The sequence below is a fragment of the Triplophysa rosa genome, linkage group LG22, assembly GCF_024868665.1.
Source record: "Triplophysa rosa linkage group LG22, Trosa_1v2, whole genome shotgun sequence".
Lineage (NCBI taxonomy): Eukaryota > Metazoa > Chordata > Actinopteri > Cypriniformes > Nemacheilidae > Triplophysa > Triplophysa rosa.
The window spans coordinates 7,679,095-7,702,993 of NC_079911.1; the positions used below are offsets into that span (position 1 = coordinate 7,679,095).

At 36.9% G+C, this 23,899-nt stretch overlaps 3 protein-coding genes across 3 annotated transcripts; all 3 read right to left on the bottom strand.

The window, feature by feature from the left end:
- Window positions 1–417: 417 nt before the first annotated feature.
- Window positions 418–13,036, bottom strand: LOC130546485 (cytosolic purine 5'-nucleotidase-like). Its single transcript, XM_057321772.1, has 18 exons — window positions 12,596–13,036; window positions 10,657–10,730; window positions 10,012–10,129; window positions 8,726–8,821; window positions 7,129–7,220; window positions 6,986–7,043; window positions 6,375–6,468; window positions 6,143–6,196; window positions 5,892–5,975; window positions 5,740–5,781; window positions 5,188–5,289; window positions 4,405–4,471; window positions 4,143–4,313; window positions 3,450–3,501; window positions 2,785–2,845; window positions 2,478–2,654; window positions 1,477–1,569; window positions 418–1,310 (listed from the first exon to the last, which is right to left on the bottom strand). The coding sequence occupies exons 1-18, from the start codon at window positions 12,772–12,774 to the stop codon at window positions 1,233–1,235; spliced, it is 1,692 nt and encodes a 563-aa protein (XP_057177755.1). The 5' UTR covers window positions 12,775–13,036; the 3' UTR covers window positions 418–1,232.
- Window positions 13,037–14,200: 1,164 nt separating this feature from the next.
- slc2a11l (solute carrier family 2 member 11, like) lies at window positions 14,201–19,303 on the bottom strand. The gene is made up of 11 exons (XM_057321695.1): window positions 19,139–19,303; window positions 18,723–18,883; window positions 17,963–18,087; window positions 17,751–17,880; window positions 17,431–17,579; window positions 15,897–16,087; window positions 15,454–15,564; window positions 15,232–15,333; window positions 15,030–15,105; window positions 14,830–14,957; window positions 14,201–14,685 (listed from the first exon to the last, which is right to left on the bottom strand). The coding sequence occupies exons 1-11, from the start codon at window positions 19,301–19,303 to the stop codon at window positions 14,467–14,469; spliced, it is 1,557 nt and encodes a 518-aa protein (XP_057177678.1). The 3' UTR covers window positions 14,201–14,466.
- A 304-nt stretch (window positions 19,304–19,607) lies between these two features.
- On the bottom strand, window positions 19,608–23,661 carry ska1 (spindle and kinetochore associated complex subunit 1). Its single transcript, XM_057321487.1, has 7 exons — window positions 23,565–23,661; window positions 21,855–21,946; window positions 21,638–21,762; window positions 21,427–21,530; window positions 21,106–21,237; window positions 20,718–20,887; window positions 19,608–20,466 (listed from the first exon to the last, which is right to left on the bottom strand). The coding sequence occupies exons 2-7, from the start codon at window positions 21,940–21,942 to the stop codon at window positions 20,318–20,320; spliced, it is 768 nt and encodes a 255-aa protein (XP_057177470.1). The 5' UTR covers window positions 21,943–21,946; window positions 23,565–23,661; the 3' UTR covers window positions 19,608–20,317.
- Between the last annotated feature and the right edge of the window lie 238 nt (window positions 23,662–23,899).

The following is a 23,899-nucleotide window of genomic DNA, read 5'->3' on the forward strand; positions in this document are numbered from 1 at the left end:
AAATAATAAACAAGAATTTAGGAGACAGGGACAAATCCTTGGATTAAATTAATTAAATTGCATATTACTTCTTTAAAGTTTACGTTGGTTTTGAAAAGACTTGACTTACACGGACGTAACTTGTTTATGCATTTGCATTGCGTTTAAATGACATTAATTCCGATGTCTGGGACAACATATTTTGTTACTTCGTAGCTAACAAACACATAAAGGCCTAACGTTAACTAACTTGATGGCTTAAAAATATATTGTCACGTCTTCGTTTCCTTCTAAGTTACCTAAAATGGTCGACGCAGCGGATATGAGTACAAATCGAAATCTACTAAGAAGACTTAACATCCATAAATAATAAGAAATGAGTTTCATCAGTTTCCGTCACGATACGCCGTGTAATAGCTCGTGATTGAAGCTTATGGTTTTCCATTGCAATGTAGTCAGCTGCAGACATGACATAGGCTTTGCCGCCATCTTACGGACAACGTACAGAGATTTTCCTGAAGATGTCCGTATGTTCATTCACTTACACCTTAAAAGTCGCGTTTAAGCCTACTAACGTTATCTAGTTATAGCTTTAGTTGGATGTATTGCGATAGGAAATTATTTTCATGGGTCATGTGCAGTTTTGTAACCTTTAGGTAATTCATAAATATTTACAAAGAAATATAGCCTACATGACAGGGTTAGAATAAAACAAGGCACTTTATTGTATCATTTTCATACAAAAAAACCCCAAAGGTAAATGCATTAGCAACTCATTTTAAATCAGTCTTATAGGCAGAATAGTAGTTTAAAGTTTAAAATTCACTGTTACAAGTTAAATAGGCAACTTTTAATATAGTGCAGTCAAAGGAAGGCAACTTGTGAGTAGATAAGTATAAAAAAACTGTCGAATGAGAACACCCAACACTAAACCAGTGACCTGGTACCCCAGTTTTACACCCAGTCATGAACAACAAACAAAATGCTAAATAATATCATCTATCAAAATATCAGACGTGAACTAGTCTTATTAAATGCACAGACAAAACATTAATATAAAAGTCTAACAAAATGATTACTATTATCTAGCTCAATTGATGACATTAATAAATGTCAATGATATGGCAAGAAACAGTGAACCTCTACTGCAAATCAAACTCAAATCGACAAGCAATGTGTATGAGTAATACATGAAAGGAATGAATACTGTGGAGGTTCATATTTACAGCAGTACTAAAAGTTCACATCAGTCCTTACGTCTCAATGGGAGCAGGGTTATTTTGGACACGGTTAACTTGTCCACAATTACTGTCCTCACACTCACATTGGCTTTGTATGGAGAAGATCAGACATTTAATTCATTGAAAGGCAAGAGAATTGTAGAAGTGAATGATGGTTATTTTAACAGAAAATACTGCAAATATGCATTAGTGGAAATAGTGCAAAATGACGATAAATTGTTACATATTCATAATAAAGTGATCATGTCAATCAAACCTTGATGGGTGTGGGTTTAATGATGTGAATGGTTGACAGCTCTGATGTGGTCTGTTCTTTGGTCTGTGGATCCACAGCGGCCTCATGAGGCAACTGAAAAAAGGTTGTGTTGACACATCAAAGTCAACAAAGATGTATGTATATTTTGACATATAACAAATCCAACTGATGCTCAGCCTTTTCTACCTACACTTATGGGTAAATTGTGCGCTTGCTCACATAATTTTATTAGCTGGATGAATTATTTCTTCTGAAGTTTTCACAGAGAGTTTTCACCCGTTCGTCCACATGTGTCATAATAATTACTATGGGCATTTAACATTGTCTGACAACCACAAAGTGTCCAGATACATTTTATCTTCCTTTGTAATGTATGTTTTTTTAATAAAAAAGTGTGGGAACGTGTTGTTTTTATAATAAAATCACATTCAATAATATAGTTTAATATTAACATTTTAATAATATGTATTATAAATATGTGTTATAAATATTTTAATTTAATATTTTAGTTAAATGTTTGCTTAAAGTTTCCTTTAATAAAATAAGAAAGTAACACTTTATAAATTGTATTTGTTAACATTAGTAAATGCATTAGCTAACATGAACTAACAATAAGCAATATTGTTTTTCAGCATTTATTCATCTTTGTTAATGTAATTTTGCATGAACTAATGTTAACATTTATATTGTTTGATTTTAATAATGTATTACTAATAGGAAAAATGAACAAACTAAGATTAAAAGATTATATTATTGCTGTAGAAGTATTGTTCATTGTTGGTTCACTTAAACTAATGTCAACAAATACAAACTTAATGTGATGTGTTACTGAAGAGAATTCAAGCGGTGTGATATTTTGCATTTATAATATGTTAACTGGTCCCTTCTTTACCTTTATGAAATCAATTCAGAATGGCATTCTTGTATTTCTCAGATAAACATTATAAATGTTAATGTATTTTATATGTTTTCAAATAAAACAACAATATTGGACACGTTACCAGGACAAGGGGTGCTCTGAAGAGGTAACTGAAGGGGTAGTTCAGGAGATTGAGGCAGGAGTCTGAGTATATATCTGCATAACGCAATAACTGACTGGCAAACAGGGTTTTTGTGGAACCACAGCGAAACAGACTGCCCATTTTCCCATAGCACAAATCCATGCCATATGTCACCATCTGTAAAACAGTGAAACTTATTATCACAGTGCAGTCAAATACAACAACATTTTATAATGAGCAAGACATTAAATGTTTTAAAATGTGTACTGAGGAAATGGCTTTATAAATCCAACTCTATTGAACTTACCTTTATCCTGTTGTGAATGGCACTGATATCTGGGCACTCCCGGCTCTCACTGTCCAAATGCCTGATGGGAGAAAATTTTGAAACAAAATGTATATTTTGCGCCATGTATTGTTTCATATGTAAAGATGAATAAATAAATCAGACTGTAGATTTGAAAAGTCTGCGCAGACATGCAGTGGCGTTTACAGAGTACTCTGATGCCATCTATTGGCCATTTTGATTATTGCAACCTGTGGTTATCTTTGACTCTCAGTCTGGCATATTTAATCAATGCAGTAATATTATATTATATGGATATGATCTAAATGGCTAAATAGCCCACCCTATCCACCTATCAATATTTCATATGTTTATGGTTAACATTAAAGTTTTGTTTTTACATTCTATTAGGTCATCTTTTTATGGTTTTTAGGTTTATCTTATGTTTATTGTATTGTATTTCTTAATTTTTTTATACCCATAGGCCCTTATTTAAATAATTGTGTACTGTATTCTATTGTGTTATGGTCTCTGTGTACTGTTGTTGCTGTTTCTGTGTACTGGATGCTCCTGTCACCAAAACAAATTCCTTGTATGTGCAAACATACTTGGCAATAAAGCTCTTTCTGATTCTGATTCTGTAATTGTGGAACAGAAACAATGCAAGAAGACAAATTCGTTCTTACTGATATAATCCCTCAAGGAAAATATCGAGATGTCTTAACTCCTCAAACATAGCTGTAAAAGAAACAGGATTTTTATGTATTTATAAAAAAAATCTGCATAACAATATATATTAGTTATTAACATACAGCTGCGGAAAAAATAAAGAGACCATTTCAAAGACCAGGTTCAGTTTTTCTGAATTTACTATTTATAGGTATGTGTTTAGGTAAAGTTATTAGTTTCATTCTGTGAACTACTAACATCATTTCTTCTAAATTTCAAATAAATAGTGTCTCTATTTGCATTTATTTGCAGAAAATGAAAACTGGAGAAACAGGTCAAAATAACAGAAAAGCTCTGTGTTTTTTCAGACCTCAAATACTGCAAAGAAAACAAGTTCATATTTACTTTTAAGCAATACAACAGTAATATTTCTACATGTATTAAAAATGTATTCTTTTATGCGATAACCTGGATTTTTATCACAGTTTTCATGTGTTTTGTCATGCTGTCAGTCTTTCACATTGCTGTTGGATGACTTGATGTCACTCCTGAGGTTAATTTTGTTGAAATTCAACAGACGCTGGACTAAAATGGCCACAATACATCTGAAATGCTGATTAAATGAAATTTTGGATGGTCTTTTCATTTTTCCCGTGGCTGTATATGTTATGGTTAAAGTTACCATTAGTAAATGACACCAGAACACTCACAGTTTTTGTCTGCCCACACATGCAGCTCCTTAACAAGCTCAGGAACGACCAAGAATGTCTTCCAGCCCTGACGTTTCTTGGACTTGAGAATGTCCCCGAAGATATGATCGCCCACATAGAGGATGTCTTTACCCCTAACATCCAGCAGGTCACACACAATATCTGAAGACCCTAAGAAAGGGGTTGAGCAAGAGCAAGTGATGTAAGCCACCATGAAAGCTTAGCACAGAAATGAAAATTAGATCTGAACAAAATTCTTTACCTCCAGAATACACTGTCCCGTGCTGAAGGCCTCCAGTGTATGTTCCTATACGCAGCTTGCCAGTGTCCTACATCAGTGGTGTGACGTGCATTTGTTAATCATTTATTACAATAGCTCCAAAAGTCAACATTTATTTATAAAAATTTAAAGGGGTCATATGACACGGCTAAAACAAATATTATCGTTGGTTTTAGATGTAATGCACTGTGTATACACGATTTAAGGTTCAAAAACGCGGTATTTTCCACATACCGTGCATGTTTGTATCTCGCCTCTCTGAAACGCGCAGATTTTTAACAAAGCTCATGGCTCTGAAAAGCGAGGTGTGCTATGATTGGCCAGTTAACCAGTGCGTAGTGATTGGTCGAATACTGCAAGTGTGTGACGGAAATGTGACGCCTCTTACCATATTTGGAACATCAGGTTCCAGAGCAATTTTTCTGACAGGTACGCCCACCTTACTTGCGTGTACATTTGGGCGGTCTTAGTCAAATCATACCACGAACTGATGTAGATTTGTGGGGGTGTGGTTACACGAGGCGTTTCAGGCAGGTCTGGGTGAGCATTCGCTTTTAGATAGAATGTATCTTTTGTTCCGACACTTTAATTTTTGCAATTGTACGTGTCTAATACATGCATGGGCAACTTATAACATACCAAAGACACAGAAAAACACGTATTCATGCCATATGACCCCTTTAATTGACATCAAATGACATCTGTATGTTTATAGTGGGATAGATGCATTTATGCTAGTGGATAAATCCTTTAAAAAAATCTCACCGTATCTACTTGTCGTAAAACGGTTCCCCCTGCAAAGAACAATGGTTTCTTCGTGTCCACCACCACCAGATCAAAGTAGGACTGCCAGGTTTTTTTGGGGTTCTAAACAACAGGAGTGTAATGTAATATATACGGTGTGTTATATCAGTCCTTAAAGAGAGTTCACTGAAAAATAAAAATTCTGTCATCATTTACTCAGCCTCAGATTGTTCCAAACTTGTATACATTTCTTTGTTCTGCTAAACACAAAGGAAGATATTTGGAAGAATGTCAGTTACCAAACAGACCAAACTGACTCTCATAGTATTTATTTTCCCTACTATGGGGATGAGATCTGTTTGATTACTGACATTCTTCCAAATATCTTCCTTTTTGTTCCGCATAATATTTATACAGGTTTGGAACAATTTGGGTGAATAAATGATGACAGAATAATAGTTTTTGGGTGAACTATCCATTTAAGAATTCCCACTCAATGTCTTTTGTGTGTGAGATCAAAAATACTTTTTCATAAACAATAGAAAGATGTGTTTTTGTGTTCGGGCTGCTCACCTTGGGGCCATGCGGTGAATCTAATAAGTATTTCATAATACCCTGAGTGGGGAAAAGAATGAATAAATTAAAAACAAATGATAAAATGATGTTATTGTCCAATAAACTGTTGTTCACCGTCTGTGCAGATCAGAATTATGAATTCTCTTTACCTCTGTGTAAGTGAAGTCGCTGTTAGTGGCTAGGAAAACTTTGGCAGCCTCCTTGATGCGACTCAGTAAATCAGGGAGGCGGGGCTAAACAAGAACAGAATGTTTGTAAAACTGAAATACAACGTGCTTCTGGACTAGTGTTGTTTATGTTTATGTATGTGTTTATTGTACAAATAAATGGATCATATTATCACAGACATAAAGCACAATATTAAGTTCAATTATATGAATCATTAACGCACATTACTTACATCTTTAATCACATATTTATCCAGGTTCTTCAATGTTCTTTCCTTCAAAGTGCCCTGAGAAAAAATTTAAGAAATAAAGTAAAAATACTTTACATTCATTTACTTCACATTAAATACCTTAGTACTTCAATAATAATCATGTAAATGCTTCAGAATGTCTTAATTTTTTTCTCATTTGGTTAGAGAACTGATCTGCGTGCAAATGTTAGTGGTCTTGCTTCATTTAACTTACAGTGTCATGAAGGTGATCCATGGCATCCCGCACATCTTGAAACATGCTCCTGTGTGACATGAACAGGTCACCATGTTTGAAGCCTTTCTCACAGCTAAATCAGAGAGAAAACAGATTTTAAGGGAAACTGTGGGATGGCAGTAATAAATGCACACATGTTGAGGTATAAGTGTAGTACAAATTTAGGGAGAACAAAGTTGTGGTTAGTGGTTTTGCAAATATTTAACCATACCTATACATATGAGAAGTAGGACCGGTTTCATAGACAAGGCTTAGTTTAAGCCAGGACTATGCCTTAGTTAAATATGGATATTTAAGTCCTTTTTTTAAAAATGCCTTAGATAAAAAAACATTACTGTGGCGCATCTTGAGACAAAACAATGGCAATTATATATTAAAAAATATGTCAGGAAACTTTATTTTTAGTTAAGACACCTCAAACTTTCATTTTAGTCTAGGACTAGTCCTAAGCCGGGCAATAAGCTTGTTTGTTTAAAGAAGCCCTAGATGGCAAAGATAACTGTCCTAAAATTGAATCAATGCTAAATTGGTCATTTTTAACATTGCTTCAACATTCAACACGAAAAAAAACACTCACAAAGATCACTCACTTTTTGTATCTGGTGCTTTTGGTGAAGAAATCCACGAGACAGGCGTAAAGATACGTCTCTGTGAGAAAAATGGAGACATTAAGTTTGTTAGCCTTGTAACATAATATATCAATTATTCATTTAACCATTTAAACTGTCTGTACCTGACAGGTTGAAGAGCGTGTTAAGGATGTAAAAGCGCTCAGTGTCGTCTCTCTGGATAAACTTGTTCGGATAATATCCCTGGATCTGTGGGCTGCAGACAGACATGTTACAAGCTTATAGATGCAAGAATCCTGACAGATTTACAAACAAACATGTGCTGAAGTAAAAAGCTTGTGATGGAGCAATAACAGTCTGCCGCTGCGCACCGTCCCGTGCTGACAGACAGATCTAACAACTATTGTTCGCGATGAGCCGATCTCTTGCTAAATAAAACCACGTCAACATTGCCAAAAATAACAACTAAAAAATTGTAAAAAAAGAACAACAATTCTTTATTAAAACAGAATACAAACTTCGGAACACAATGTAAACTTGTTTAGTTGTTTTTTAAATTATGATAATATAAACTGACAAAAAAACCTAATTTGACTAATTTCAACACAAATACGTCACTAACTACTTACATACAGCAGATATGTAAAAAAAACGGTTAGTTATTGTAAATACTTACATATATTCTTGGAATGATTGATATTGTATAAATATTATGTTTATTGATAGTACAGATGCCAAGTTTTTTCTATTTTTGTATTTATTGTGTTTGGTTTTTAAAGGTCCAATGTGTAATTTTTTAGAGGATCTATTGACAGAAATGCAATATAATATACATAACTATGTCTTCAGAGGTGTATACAGACCTTACATAATGAAGCGTTATGTTTCTATGCCATCTAGTGCTTCAAAAGGGAGGGGTGAAATTCCCAATCTCACCACTAGATGCCACTACATTTCATACACTGGACCTTTAAAAGTTCAATTTGATGTTATTGATACATCGTAATTGCCTTGAATTGCATGCTCTGCTCACTGTTCACCCTATTGCAATAAAAACCTTAGCTCAGAGCTTTTGAAGGTCTTTTGAACTGTGCAGGCTACTATACACACCAGCACACAAATCCTGACACACTGTAGTTATAAGCCACAGGTCAGTGTGCCAGTCCCATCTGTTTATCCTGCATGTGTTTTAGCTGCCAACAAAACCCATATCAGTAAACCAGAAACCACATAAACAAAATCGACATAAGTCATTGTGCAAAACCTCCCTATACACCAGGTGTCAGATATAAATAAACTATTAAATATATCTCATATAGTTGATTACATCATCTGAGCTTGACCCAAATAGTGGGGTTAGGTGTCCTAAGATATTTTCCACAAAGGGCACAAAGCATTATGTTTTCAACACATGGCCAGTGAACGGAGGCCATTTCTGCCCTAGTGGCACCAGTCAGATGTGTAGAACTACAAAACTCCTTTCTTCAGATCTGTTTAACTCTAGTGGTGCAGAAAACATTAAACAATAAAAATATATTTGACAAGGATGTAAAGCAGTAAACAGCGTGTCTTTTTTAAGACTAAAAATGCTTTCTGCGTATCCCCAGAACCATCCCCTTTTATTCCTTTAAATGCTTTAACCTTGCGTCCCTTTAACTTTTTGTCCCATGCAACATTTTATATTTTCTTCAAACCTTCTTTGTCAGAAAAAAAGGGGCATTTGCGAACAACATCTCACTAAAGGACCCACATCTCACTCACCCTCTGAGGTACTCAAAGCCGTGTGTGCAAACCAGAATGTTTCCATTGGAGTCTATTTTCAACAGGTTCCCGTTCTTGGTATCGTAGACAAGACCTCTGGAGAAAAAAATGAGAGAGAATGTTAAAACACAATGATAAAGAGAAATGTGGAAGGGAAACCCTGTCCGGTCTGCTGCATCCATCAACATATTACTGCTGTCCTTCCGAAACCTTGTATCTCTATATTTCGTGATTTTTAGCCATAAATCATTAGTCACCCTTTATGTTTGTCACTGGGTTTAGCAAATATCTTACCAATAAAAAGTATTAAAAAGTGCTTGTCAACTTTGACAACACAGTTTTAAATCATTTGAAAAGATTACAATTATTTTCCATTGCCTGAAAAACAGTGAATTTGGACATCCGAGGTTTCGGAAGGAATTAAAACCAGTTAGATATATTTTTTAATACTCGACAAGAATATGTTAAATGCTCACTCTAATAAAAAACAACTCTTCTCCTTTATCTCGCCCTCCTCTAACAGGTAATCTTTCTGAAACTTTGTATATCACTTCACATAATATTATTGCATCCTTGCGATGAATTACTGAATTGTTTTCCTCATTGTTGTAAGTTGCTTTGGATAAAAGTGTCTGCTAGATTGTAACTGTAATAAAAATTTAAATAATGTGTTATAACAAATTCCATCTTCTAACTATAACCCCCCGCAGCATAACTGAGCAGAAAGTTCTGGCTCCACTCAAAAACTCCACTCATTTTTAATAATAACATCTTCACGCGCAAATTTTTTTAAGTGTTTCATTAAAATATGTGTGTTAATACGTGTGCATTGACAACCTACTCCAGTATGAAAAACATGCAGAAAACAGCTGACTGTGTTTATTCATATAAACATACAGAGGTTGAAAATGTAAACCTCATTGTCAAAATAAAGATCTGTATACTAGAGAAAGCGCTGGTGGAGCATTTGACAGATAAGAATTTGTAAGATGCATTCTGTAGGTTTGGATAGCGCCCAGTCGGTTTCAAATACAGCGAAATGGATTTCCAGAAGCACAGGACCTGCCTCCTCATTGGTTAACGGATGCTGACATCACAGGTCACATGACTGAGCACCACATTTAAAAAAGGATATGCACCTCTCTCTTTTAAATCTGGATTCACGGCGTTGTTTGACATGACATCAACAATAGTGTGTAGTCAGTAGACACCCTTTACCAGAATTTAGGCTTTAATTGTAAAACAATGAAACAATGTGCTTCTGTTTTGCATCGTCACACACTCACCGGGTAGGGAAGCTGGGGTCATATGTGTAGCCCAGCAGCTCGTGCGGATAGCCGATTGACACAAGTCTGTCCCTCAAAAGCTCAAAGCCCATACTTTCATACTCAGGAGATTTGTACACTGTTGAAAGTGAAAAATACAATGTTAAAGGGACAGTTCACCCAAAAATAAAACACCCGTCATCATTTACTTACCCCCAAGTTGTTCCTAACCTGTATAAGTTACTTTGTTTTGTAGAACACAAAGAAATAAATATTGGGAAGAATGTTAGTCATTTTCAGATCTGGGACCTCATTCACTACCATAGTAGAAAAAAATGATTGTTTACATTTTTTTTATTCTGTTGAACACAAATAAGATATTTTGAAGAATGTATGAAAGCAAACAGTTCTGGGGCACCTTTGACTGCCATTTTAATTTTTCCTACTATGGTAGTCAATGGTGCTCCAGAACTGAAAATTACTAGCATTCTTCCAAATATCTTTATTTGTGTTCATCATAACAAAGACATTTATACAGGTTTGGAACAACTCGAGTGTGAGTAAATGATGACAGAATGTTCATTTTTGGGTGAACTGTTCCTTTAACACACGATAGCACATACAACCTGACAACTTCTCACAGAGCAGAGTCGTAAATGTTCTCACCTGCCAAAGTGTAATCCATGTCAAAGCCATAGCACTTTATATTTTCAAGTGTCAAACTCCGATTCACGAACACCCTAAAAGAAACAAATGTTTGTTTTTTTATTTGATGGGTCAAGTTTAATCACAGAAAAAAAGAGGTTTGTTGTAACCGTGCACTGTTATCTGTCAAAGAGATAGAACGGCAATTATGACAAGAATTAATTGTTATACGTCTAATCATATTTTTTAGGTAGCCTATATTATAGTTTGCGTCTAGCTCCAGGACCCTAGATCTTATTGTTATACCCCGGGTTTCACATATTTCACACACGTGCATAAATAAATAAATGAGGCCCTGTATATCACGTCAGCACAGTTTAGCTCTGTTCTTATCAGGTCGCTCACATATGTCAGCAACTCAGCTGGTGTATAGTCACTTGTGTTTAAATGACGTAAAGACGCAAGGCGAAGTGGCTGCCAACTGGCACACTCTCTTCCTGGCAATATCTCTATACAATCCCTCACGTTTCCATGAGTAGAATGGAAGGTTAATGACTGAGCGATCTAAAAATAGTAGACAATGCAATTGAATTAAATCTGTGAGTAAACTGATGTTCTAAATGTGCAATCATTATTTACAATTACCAGAAAATGATGAATGACTCATAATTTCTCGTTCTCACGTTATTTATGCCATTAAAAGTTACTGTAATATATTTATTTATTATTATTATATATAGTATACAGTATATATATATTGTGGATTTTGTTATTTTATATAATATAATGTTAATATATTATATAATATAATATGTTGTTAATATAATTTCAAAACTTTAAATAAAATATACAACAAAAAAAAGTTACTGTAATATTACCAACAAACAACTCAATATACAATATACTTTCTATAGCGAATTAAGGGTGACTTAAAAATTCACAATTATTTGATTTCTGTAAACTTAGAAAATAAGCGTATTGAAACTAAACCTGAGGCGTTTTATATTGTATCACTGAAACGATGGCAACGAAAGTGTCATTAGTCATTCAATTTTTAATCAAACATGAAACCCACTTTGTTTCTCGAGACAGGCCTTCAATGTGACATCCTAAGCTAGTATAAAACACTATTAAAGGAGTAGTTCACCTTCAAAATGAAAATTCTGTCATCATGTACACGCCCTCTTGTCATTTCAAACCTGTATGACTTTCATTCTTCCGCAGAACACAAAAGAAGATATTTTGAAAAATGTTGGTAACAGAACAGCACAGCCCCCCATTCACTTCTATTGTAACCATTGCAAGTGAAAGGGGGGCTGTTAACAACATTCTTTAAAATATCTTCTTTTTTGTTCTGCGGAAGAATGAAAGTCATACAGGTTTGAAATGACAAGAGGGCGTGTACATGATGACAGGATTTTCATTTTGAAGGTGAACCAATCATTTAATGATGTTAAATAGGCGTGTGATGAAACTATTAGTCATCAATAGCTATTTAAAGAAAAGAATGTTGACAGAGATTAATCATTGTTTTATGCTCAGGTTAACACGGAAGACTAAGCAAACAAATAAACATAAGCAATGCAACTAACTATAGTAACTAACACCAGTAGCCTAAATTAACACACATTTATGAAGCAAACTATTTAAAAAATTATGAAATGCTATGAATTAATTTATAAAATTACGATATTCGACTATAAAACAGCAAAAAGGGTTTTCTTGTCAAAAGCAAATATATTAGTGAGCTCATTTTCTAAATGATAAATGTTGCTATCTGGAGTAAGTGGATCAATTCCCCAATAAAATCTCCTCGTGACTGCAAGATTAATATGTGGAAAACATAAGCTTGTGAAAACAAATAGTGATAAACTTGGTATAGCTAAATAAACACTAAAACTACCTCACTTTAATTGTCAAGCTCCCTTTTGAATGCTCCGAATCTACCTGTTGTTCTTACCTGGAGTTAATGTCTTTTTTGCCCGTGCGCCACTCCATTGCAAGTTTGCGCTCTGCCTTCTGCGCGCTCTCGGTCGGCGTTTGAGTCTCTAGACTCCCCATATCTGATGTCACTGTCTCGACAGTCTCTTCAGTCTGAAGCTGTCCCGACACTCTCCTTTGGCATTTAAATTGTTTCATTAGGTTGACATCATCAACGTGAGCTTACCTTGGGGTTTGCTTATAAACAACCGCCCTGCGTGCGTAATTTGGGCGCGGGTGTGGGGCGCACGCATGCATTTGTGAAGTTTCACTAGAGGCTGCAGCGCACGGCTCGAGCACGTAGATTGTGTTATCAGACAGGGACACGCGCTCGCCTCTGAACGCGGAGCACCCCAAACAAGACAGTCGATACCGCGCCACCGAGCAACTCACGCATCAATATTTCATAAAGCACGTTGTTTTTTTTCCCACCTCTTCGTTTTCACAACGATGGAGAGTCACTTATAAAATGCAGGGGAGACCTGGCTGTCACACGAGGGGGTGGGCTGACTGTATCTCAGGTCAAAAGTCCAATCAGAAAAACGAGTGGTTTTGTGTAATGGCGAAGACACATCGTTTAACACTATTTACAAACGTCAGGGCAGGTCGTCACGTGACTAATTATTTGTCCGTTTTTGAGATACTACCCTTCAGAAGTTGACTAAAATGTTTAATCTGAAAGTGTGTATTGTTTGTGTACAAACATGTAATGGTACCAAAATATTTTCTTTTAACAGAGAAATATCTTTTAATTTAAGTTTTATTTCAAGATTATTTTTTGTAATCTTAAAGATGCTTTTTTATGGTTTTAAAAAGCATCCCAGAGTGAAACCTCAGGTAACTGGTGGATAAAACGCCAGAAGTACATTATACATTCTAGAAAAAGTATAGCTGCTTTGAAGAATGAAACAAAAAAATGTCGCAACAAGCGTATAAAGTAGTGCAGGGTTATAGTGTAAAATAGTGTATAGTTCTTTCATTTGTATGATTTAATTGTTTGAAACTTTTGTGTTAATTTGTTGTTTCATGGATTATATTGTGTTTGATAATTGTTATTGCTCAAAATACAATAATGAGCTATTTAAAAACTCACCTTTATGACAACACACGCCCTAAAGAACAAACCATATTTATTGCACTAAAATACCAGCGATACTATTTACAACCTCAATAAATCCATGATCATCTGGTATCAGTTTTAAATAGGTCTAGTTTGCTGATTTTGAAAATAATTTGGTCTCTAACACAATGGCAAAACCAAACCAAATCACACCCAAGGCAAACTTGACCTGTTTCAGCATTTAATCTCATTAACAATAATTGTTCACACGTTAAACAGCCATTAAAGAAATAAAAGGTATAAAATAACGCAATTACCTGCTTAATGTGGATAAATATGAATGATTAAAGACAGATGTCGCGCTACATACTCATTTTGGTGGAGTCCAATATTCAATTTGGGAACTTTATGATGTGATAAGAGTTCATCACACCCTGAGGACAGGACTGATGCTCATGAGAGACTGCAGTCTTACTAATAACTCCACGAATCATTCAAGCAACAATGTCAATAAATGCATTGCACCTCGACAACTGTATCAGGCCAAATCGGAATTGCGTCCCTTAGCATGACAAAGTACAAATCTATTGATTCAACAGTTATAGTGCCTATAATTGAAATTGGATTTTGGGTTTACAAATGGGACGTTGCTTAGAGTTTGCTTTAAGATTTCACGAACAAGAGCGCAAAACCAAGCGCATGGTCATCAAAACAAGGAATGATTATTGGGTGTATATTGGATTGTTATTGGTCAGCCTCAGATTTGATATTAAATGACTGATACATCTGTATTAAAGCTTGGTAGATACGGCGGCCTGGATGTCATTGATGTGTACGGAGCTCAGTTTGGACTCGAGGGAGCGTCTGGGTTTCTGGTGCATTTTATTAAAGTCCTCCGTGATCTCCAGAACAGTTTTATTCTTGGTTTCCGGCACGTTGAACCAAACGAACACACCGGAGAAGAAGCAGAACACAAAAAAGATGAGGAAGCAGAAATAATCCAAATGCTTCTGCAAGAGAGAATTGCACATGTGGAGAAAAATATGAGTAATATGTTTTTAATAGCCTATATACTGTAGAACATAGTTTAATCTATAATAACGCAAAATATGCATTTAGTCAAAAAATATTCAAGCTATTTTAATAAAGCTTACCACTATGAGTGGAAACAACATGCCCACCAAAAAAAGTCCGACCCAGTTAAGGGTGCCTGCCACAGTGAACGCTGCTGGTTTATAAGACTGTGTGAATATCTCGCCAGGCAGTGGAGCTGTTACCGCCGCTGTGAAAGAGAGAATTAACTGAGCTACAAACAAACCTCTCAGATACAGGAGTGGTATGGTAGAGCATGTACCTGGCCCCGTGGAGAAGAACAAAATGTAGATACAAATGAGGACCATGCTGCAGTATGACATCCAGGACACAAACTCCTAACACAAAGAGAATACAAACCCACAATTATGCAATCTTTTCCTTCATAATACTGAAATGTCACGATGACACAAACACAGATATACTAGAGAAGACCAACCAAATCTAAATGTATTGAAGCTGACCTGGAGGTAGAGTGTGATTGTAAGCAGGGCCAGCGCTGCTGCCATGCCCAGGTAACCCCTAAAGAGAAGAACCTTCTTTCCTGTGCTCTCAATGATCAGCACCTTCAACCAAAACAACCCAGTTAACAACCACACTACTTCATTTAGGACCCACCACATAATGTATTGAGTTCAGATGAGATATATACGAGCTATGGGCTGATGTGGTAGAGAAGAGCTCACACAGGCGATGGAGGTGGAAATTTCGCACAGCCCTGTTCCTAAGGCAGCATAGTGCAGGTTCTCATTGGGAATACCAGCCGCTTGAAACACATCAAATGAATAGAGATAAACCTGTAAACACATTACAAACACCGAATTTACATTTACATATCATTTGCATTTGACGGATGCTTTTATCCAATGCAACTTTAGAGTGTGTATCTTCTGTCTATCATGTATCTGTCTGTATTCATAATGATCATATATACCATATATCTATAGATTAGATGAATAAGTATCAGATTTTCTTCGAGGGGAAATAAAATGCGATTATATGCCATGTGTTTTCTGCTCTCTGCCTGTTTCCTGTATACACAATGTGGCTTTCGCAAGGGTTTTTGACAAAGTAGGCACTCTCATATCGATAATTCCCGCTTAGGGCGTATGCGGCAGCTGAGACTCACGGCGTTGATGCCGCAGAGCTGCAGGGTGACGAAAGTGACGATGACGGTGAGGAGCTGCCAGCGGACATTGACGTCGAGGAAGAGGTCCATGAGTCTGTGGATCTTCACGCCCTTCAGGGCAGCGTCTTCAGCCAACATGTCCTCCATCTCTGGTTTGGGGTCCTTTGTAGCTCCCCAGAGCCTGCGTAAAGCTGAACCAAAAATGACAGACATACACAGCAAAAACTCAGATTGTATTTCAAGTAGAAGTATAGGTACAATTTCTGAAGGTTTTGCCGTGGCGAAACTTAGGCCACGATGATGCGAATGTGTTTTACCATGATGCTAGCATAATGAGTTGTGACGCTAACGTGTTTTAGCATGATACTGGCATTATGCTAGCATGTTTTACCATGATGCTAACTTGTTTAAACCAAAGATATTCATATTAATATTCCACGGCAATGAATGGCGAGGAGGAAGTGCCGCCTTACTGTAAAACAAGCCGATTCTCTGGGGCGGGGCTCTTGTGAGGCAGTAGATGAGGCGACCTTGAAAATGGTGATTTTTTAGCACAATTTAAGCTTAGCAAAAACCATATTTATGATACAGTTCATGTCATATTTAATTACTGATCAGAAATTTGCTGTTTAAATGTGATTTTTGCCAGCGATTTTAGAAATACATGCCTTCAACCATTCAAGAAGATAGGCCTGTGGACTTCCGATGATGTAAATAGTTGCCCAGATTTGTTGAATGCTTATGATTGGGCCTTTAAAGTCCCCATAAACCGGAAGTTGCGAACGTTTTTACTTCCGTATTCTGACACATTTACGAGTGAAAGGAAATTTCAAAGGAGAAAATTAGTGGGCGTGGTTGCGTTTTTTACTGTATAAAAAGAGCTGTTGCATTTTGAATTGAAACTAGCAGCCGACTGACAGTGGAAGGGGAGGAGTTAACGGATGCTGTGCCCAAGCCGTCTAATTTACGTCATTTGAGAAGGATCGTCATTTCAGGGCGGACGTGCATTTTCAGATTTTAACTGAAGATTATTAGGTTGCGTGAATTTTAAAAAGAAAATGACCAACATTGATAAGGTATTTATTATAAACGCTGCAATATTTCATGAAAAAATAAGAATGGTCATTTTTATTTCACTGGGAATTTAAAGGGACAGGTCACCCAAAAATGAAAATCCTTCCATCATTTATTCACCTTCATGACATGTCATACTAATGTCATAAACCTGTATAACTATCTTCTGCAGAACACAAAAGAAGATATTTTGAAGAATGCTGGTAACCAAACAACATTTATTCCCATTGACTTCCATTGTATTGACAAAACCACTGAGACATTTCTCAGAATATCTTTTTTTAAACAGAAGAAAGAGTCACAACAGGTTTGAATGTCAAGATGGTGAATAAATGATGTCAGAATTTTTATTTTTTGGGGTAAACCATTCCTTTAAATAAGCAGCGGTATTAGTTATATATCGCTCATATAGTGAACACTATTGTTGTCCTACAAAGTTTTATAAAATGTAAGTTCTGACCCATCTCACAGCCGTGACGGTCCGCCCTCTCCAGCAGGAGGTACCGCGGGGACTCAGGGAAAAAAGGCAAGGTGAGCAGTTGGAGAAGACCGGTCACCCCGCTGAAGGCCAGCAACCAGATCCAGCGCTCCTCAGTGCCCAGCAGCTCACTAACACACACATACACCATCTAAATCAATTGTTTTCAAGAAATGTAAAGTCCTTAAAAAAAAGAATGTGCTCTAATATGGTTCCAATTAGAAATCGTAAATACAGAAGTATGTTCGGATACAAACTGATACAGAATCAATACTGTTAATAAGATCAGCAGAACACCCCACCTGATTCCTAGCAGCTGTCCGGAGAACTTCCCCAATGAGACGAAAGAAGCGACAGAAACACCAACCATCCCACGCAACCTCTTTGGGGCGCATTCCAGTATATAAAGAGTATGGACGATCAAACTCACACCTGCGCCATATAACACATCAAACAACTATTTTTGTAGGTATAGACAGTACTGCCTACTGTATGTAGCAACAATTTTACGCACCAGCGTTAATGCCATATACGATACGTCCCACAATGATCATCTCAAATGAGAGTGTGGTTTTACTCAACAACATTAGGACGGCACCACAGATTGCCACCACGTTGTTTAACAGCAGCGTTTTCTTCCTATGGAGAGATATGAAGAGAATGCAAAGAGCCTGTAGGAATACACTTCATTGCTGAGAGACAGATATGACAGATATTATAAGCACCCCAAAATGAACATTCCAAGCCTGTATGACTTCTTTCTTCTACAGAACACAAAAGAAGATATTTTGAAGAATGTTGGAACTTTGACCCCCATTGACTTCCATTGTATAGACATAAGACCTTTCTCGAAATATCTCCTTTTGCGTGTTGCACAGAACAAAGAGTCACATACAGGTTTTGAAGGACATGAGGGTGAATAAATGATTTCAGAATTTGTATTTTTTTGGGTGAACCCTTTAATCTACACTAACACAGCATAAGGATGAATCTTAATCCAGGTTAGATGGTTAAAAAATCATCATTGGCTGTTTTCTCCTCCCCTATTATTATTCCACGTCAATTCTGAAATTAAAAGCCAGCGTTACTCATTGCACTACTCCCATTTGTGTATCGATTCACATGTTGAGCAGAGTGGCAACACTCAATACCAATAATGGCTCTTAAAAATGAAGAAAAGTAGCTTGTTAAAGGATCCGTGTTAGAGGCCTTGGCACCAGCCGGTCACATACACCCAAATTTTCGAGGTATATGCATCCCCAGAGGCAATTTACCTTCCATACACTGCTGCCAGACGTCCAGCGGAGAGGGTGCCGATCAGTCCACCGATGCAGTATATGGACACGATGAAGGACCAGATGAGGGTCAGCTCCCAGGGCTCGAGAGAGCGGCCGTAACGCTGCTGGCAGGTGCTGTTCACCAGGTTTTTAATAAACTTGCAATGTAAGCACAAATCTCGCTTGATTATGTCATTCATTTTATCGAACTTTGGTGCTTCACAGGTTAGCATCACCTCATAAGCTCTGGTATTGATTGCTGAATCCCTTGGGAATGTCTCCCTTTAGGACAGCAGTGGAAACAGATTTAATTAATACCGATTACACCCAACCCCCCCACAGCCCAATCGGCGGGCCAAGAAAGACCGTAAATCACCTCACGATGCTTAATAACCAAACCATGCAGTACTTACAACCGATGGCGAGTTCAGTACGGAGATATTAAAGCCATACTGGAAGGTTCCTCCGATTCCTGAAATCAAAATGACTGCAAGGAGCACAGGACTTCTCAGCTGGAGAGAAAAAACATGAGTTATATTATTCAGATTATACCCAGCACGTAATTCAATAGAGAACATCAAGATTTTGTACCAGTAGTGTTAAGGAATTAGTCATTGTACGTGCGGCTTCGTATCTGTTGGAGTGAATCAAGATGACATAGCATGGACAAAAATGTCTAACTTATAGTTGAGTTGTAACTTGGTTGAGAAATGACACGCTTGGTTGGGCTTTTGGTGAGATAACAGGGTAAAGTTGAGACTTCACATCCATAAGTCACTTCCTTTCATTTACAAAAATCAATAAAACGTAAACGTCTCTGGATTTGGTCCCATAAATGTTAGAAATTACACACTTTTGAGATGAGGTTACAAAAACGGTCTTTTTATTTCTGCTCCATTTTAAATGACAATATTTTGGATGCTTTGACAATATAAATAATACAACAATTCAATTTAATGAATTTTCAAAGAAAAAATGACCTATCTACAACAATGTCATCACTTACACACGCACCTACAAAATGAATTTGACAATATGTGTGTTTTTAATCAAAAGGATGCTGATTTATTGACAGCCATATAGAGATACGTTTTAAAGAGACAGTTCAACCAAAAATACAAATTCTTGAAAAATTATTTGTTCACTGTCAAGTTGTTTAAAACCAGTATATGACTATTTCATTAGTGGAACACAAAAGAAGATGTTTTGAGAAATGTCTTCTGTGGTTTTGTGTTTATACAGTGGAAGTCAATGGGGACCGATGTTGTTTGGTTTCCAATGTTCTTCAAAATATCTTCTTTTGTGTTCTGCAGAAGTCATACAGGTTTGCAACGGCATCTTTTTGGTGAACCATCTCTTTAAGTAAATATTCAGAGGAGATCATATTTTAAAACAGTATTTCATGGTAAATACGAGTTCATGGCATTCGACTACATCCCAGTAAACAAATTATGCATCTCCAGCCTCCCAGAAATTCAGTCCTCAAATTTCACTTTGTCATTCTCGTGTTACTGGCTGTGACAAACTTGAGTTCATGGTGTACTTTAAAACTTGTTTAAAGCGATGTGACGGAGGTGGGCGTCTCCGAGATCTCACACCAAGATGAAGCGTGTTACCCCGCCTCCTCTGACCTCCCTCAGGCGCTGACAGTGGCGTAACATGTTCAACATGCCCACAAACCTCTTGTCCACCTTCAACTGGGCAAACTCTCGAATGTCCTGCTCCACGATGAAAAACTGACCTGCAGGACACAAAAGGAGTTGATGGATCACCTATTTAACACCATAAGAGCTTATTAAACACCCGACCAGGATAAATGTCCTCCGTCACTGGAGCACGTATACCGGTGCGTGTGCTCGTGGCTTTAATAGTTTTCTGGAACAAACTGCAGACTTTCAATTCCCCAAATGACAAGACTGTTAATACATGATGGACTACAGGGATCAATAAGGTCAAGCTGTTGACCTGTGAACAGACATAAAACTGCGATACCCTTGGTGTCCTTCGTTTCTTGGTCTTTAAAGCGCTGGTGGAGCGCGCGGGACACGTTGTTCAGGCTCTTGATTGGCTGATGGAGAATCTTATATTTGGCGGTTACGGTTGTGTTGATGCTTTGCACCGCAGCATTCAGCTGGTCATAGGTCACGCGGCCTTTCATGTACCTGTGACAACAAAAGTGATTCAGAAGAAAGTGACTCTCTGAAACTTTGTGAAAACTCACAAACTTTCTCAAACATCTAAAGCATCAAACATGTCGGCATATAATAATGATTTCTATAGTATGTAGGCAGCTCACTAGATTGTGGAACAGAGCCATTGCTTATCGTTGTCATCTTCATTTGTTTTAAGAGTTTGTTTAGACGGATATGGAAGGACTCACGGTGGTATGCTGTCAAACTCTGGAACAGTAATGAACTCCATCTCTTTGATCTGGTTGCGCGGATTTTTCTTCGGTGGCCCCGGTTTCTGCGGGGCATCTGTCTGCCTGCTCTGAACTGCCACCTGTCCTCCTCTGAAGAGAACACAAAAAGCCAAACTCATCAGTTTCAGTCAAACACAAGATGGCTGGGGTTACTCATACATTTTTGTGGTGTCCCTATTAATGATGAAGCAAACTGAAATCGCCATCCCACCAGATATACAGAAGATCTGTAAAGAAAATTACATTTACAAATAAATCAATCAATAAATAAAGTAATACTCTTGTGGTGCTGCTTGTTGGCCTTTTCTGGGCATGTGCAGGGGTGTGTTGTTCTTTAGGTGATGGGCATCTTGTTCATCTAACTGGAAAAACTCTTCCAGATCCTTTTGGAGGGAGTCGTTAAAGAATATTTAGTCATCAATAATAGTGGCATTTCGTTGCATACGTTTATGATATCTTATAATGCGAGCAGAGAAAAAAAACGTCACACCTTCAGATGCTTTAGTAGGTCTCTCTGTTGACCTACATGTCTCTCAAATCGATCGAGAAGCTCATTGATGGCATTGACTTCTTGCTCGACTTTGATAAGAGTTCCCCGTTTGTCTGGATCCTTCGCTGAAAAAAATCACATGACTGCCATATTGTATCCAATCATAATACCATATAAAAAGTTTTGAAATGAAAGAGATAAAATAAACGCCTCATACCAACAGCTCGGAGCTCCAGAAGTCTTTTAATCACGGAGATTTTGTCATTAATATGTCGCGTCACTTCTTCAAACTCACAGTGATTCATAATGCTGAAAGGGGAAACAAACAGATTATGGGTCAACGTGGCTTAATATTTATAAAACACAGAGAGCACAAAGAAGTAATGGGCAGATGAAACAATAAAGGGTTATAAATAAAGTCCTGATAGCACAGAGCAAATGCTTTTATCCAAATTCCATAATGGAAAGTCAATGGCTGTGTCTCGTTTCGGAAGGCTGCGTCCTCTGGAGGTCTCATTTGAAGCCTGTTATGTCATCGAGGCTGTCTGTAGGCACCCTTCTAATGCGACCTACTTTCACGAGAATTCGGAGGACACATGAGGTGTATCCTTAGTTGCTAGAAATAACCCACAATTCTTTGCGTCGGCCAACGTCTGTTAAATAAACGTGTGTTGAATAAACGGCAGCAGCTGCACATTCAATCAAATATGTGGTGTTTAAATGTGAACAGTTTACAATTTGTGTCACTTAACAGGCATATGTAGTAAATAGGTTTAAACGTGTTTAGTGATTAGGCAATTTTTTTACATTTGTTTAACTCTTTTGGCATTGTTTAGGGTAGAAAGTAACCAACGTTCTACCTCTTAAAATCATGAAGAAATCATTTTAAGTAATTTGACAGGTGTTGGAGTGCAAAGTGCTGTCATAGCAACGTGGTACTTCCTGTTTCCTTTTCTGCCAGTATGTCCTAGGATGTCTCGTTTAATTCTAAGTTGAGAGAATCCTCCATATACCGCATCCTTTAGAGGATGATACCTCTGGAGGACACAAGGATGCAGCCTTACGAAACGAGACACAGCTAATGGGTGCTTATTTTGAAGTGAACTACTCCTTTAATCTCAAGACCCAGGCAAGTGCAGACTAGTAATGCTTTTTAAAAACTAAATCAATACAAATTATGATATAAGCAAATATTAATGGGATGATACAATTTTGACCAATTTATTGAAAAGAACCGAGTCAAAGTTTGACACGTTAGGTCCATTTGTTATGTTGTGGGTGCAGACAAAGTTAAATGATAAAAATGAGAATACAGATTTATTTACTTTAAATATTTAAACACATTTATATGTTAATTTAAAATGTTAAAGCTTAATGTAAAAAACGTTTTGAAGTGAGGGGGAGTGGCTTTGTTACGTCATATCCATGTCACGTTATTCACAGCTGATTGGTCAAACTTTGAATTGCTTTTCTATCTCTTACCGTAAAAACAGTTAAATTCAAACCATTGGTGTATACACTTGAGACCCAATGAATGAGAGTTTTGTTAAATTAAACTCCATCTTAACGGCATGTACCCACTAAAACCAGCTTCGTGCAACATGCTACTGTGTGACAGTATAATTTAGGTTACGCTTGTGAAGACAACACGTTCATTGAGTGACAGACTGCAGATAAAGTAAGACCCTGCCCACAAACACACACTGTTTAACAGTGTTGTCGTTTTCATTGTTATTACAACAGAACAGACCTTATACCACAGAGTTTTATGCTCTATAGAGCATAAACTCTTCAATAAATGACACGCTAGTTGCGCTGTGCAGATTTAGGCTAAATTAGGACTGTCACGATCTAACAACACCGTTGCTGCCAATCTGCAACATTATAAATTAAGAAAGAAAACACAGTAATAAGTAAGGATACTTACGTGTTTAAGACTTCGTCAAAGTTAAATGTATTTTCTATGCGGCTGTGGGTGAAAGCTTCTTATGACGCGCCAACTTTTGAACACGCGCGCACGCGGCTTCTGATTCGTCGACGCACTTTCGTCATGGAGATCCTTGTAACATTTTCCTTAAAAAGTTATAATATAATAATAAAAATGCAAACAATTATTTTCATTATTATTTAAGCATTTTATGCCATTGTCTCGAAATGCACGTGTATTTTTTTTGTTTGTAAAATAAACGATATTAATAAAAATGTATAATGTAAATTTGATAATCCAAGTGCACCGTATTTTCAGATGCAGATTATTGTTGT

What these genes read in the sequence shown, in the direction of transcription:
- slc2a11l (XM_057321695.1), bottom strand. Translation starts at nt 19,303, where the DNA reads ATGTTCTCTATTGAATTACGTGCTGGGTATAATCTGAATAATATAACT. An exon ending in CTGGCAGCAGTGTATGGAAG is followed by an intron (nt 18,088 to 18,722) that starts GTAAATTGCCTC and finishes ATCTCTCCATAG; the next exon opens with GAAGAAAACGCTGCTGTTAA. An exon ending in TTTCCACCTCCATCGCCTGT is followed by an intron (nt 15,334 to 15,453) that starts GTGAGCTCTTCT and finishes TTTTGGTTGAAG; the next exon opens with GTGCTGATCATTGAGAGCAC.
- LOC130546485 (XM_057321772.1), bottom strand. Translation starts at nt 12,774, where the DNA reads ATGAAACAATTTAAATGCCAAAGGAGAGTGTCGGGACAGCTTCAGACT. An exon ending in GACCCCAGCTTCCCTACCCG is followed by an intron (nt 8,822 to 10,011) that starts GTGAGTGTGTGA and finishes TTTTTTCTCCAG; the next exon opens with AGGTCTTGTCTACGATACCA. An exon ending in CCATTCACAACAGGATAAAG is followed by an intron (nt 2,655 to 2,784) that starts GTAAGTTCAATA and finishes ACTGTTTTACAG; the next exon opens with ATGGTGACATATGGCATGGA.
- ska1 (XM_057321487.1), bottom strand. Translation starts at nt 21,942, where the DNA reads ATGAATCACTGTGAGTTTGAAGAAGTGACGCGACATATTAATGACAAA. An exon ending in GAGTTTGACAGCATACCACC is followed by an intron (nt 20,888 to 21,105) that starts GTGAGTCCTTCC and finishes TTGTTGTCACAG; the next exon opens with GTACATGAAAGGCCGCGTGA. An exon ending in AGAAACGAAGGACACCAAGG is followed by an intron (nt 20,467 to 20,717) that starts GTATCGCAGTTT and finishes TGTGTCCTGCAG; the next exon opens with GTCAGTTTTTCATCGTGGAG.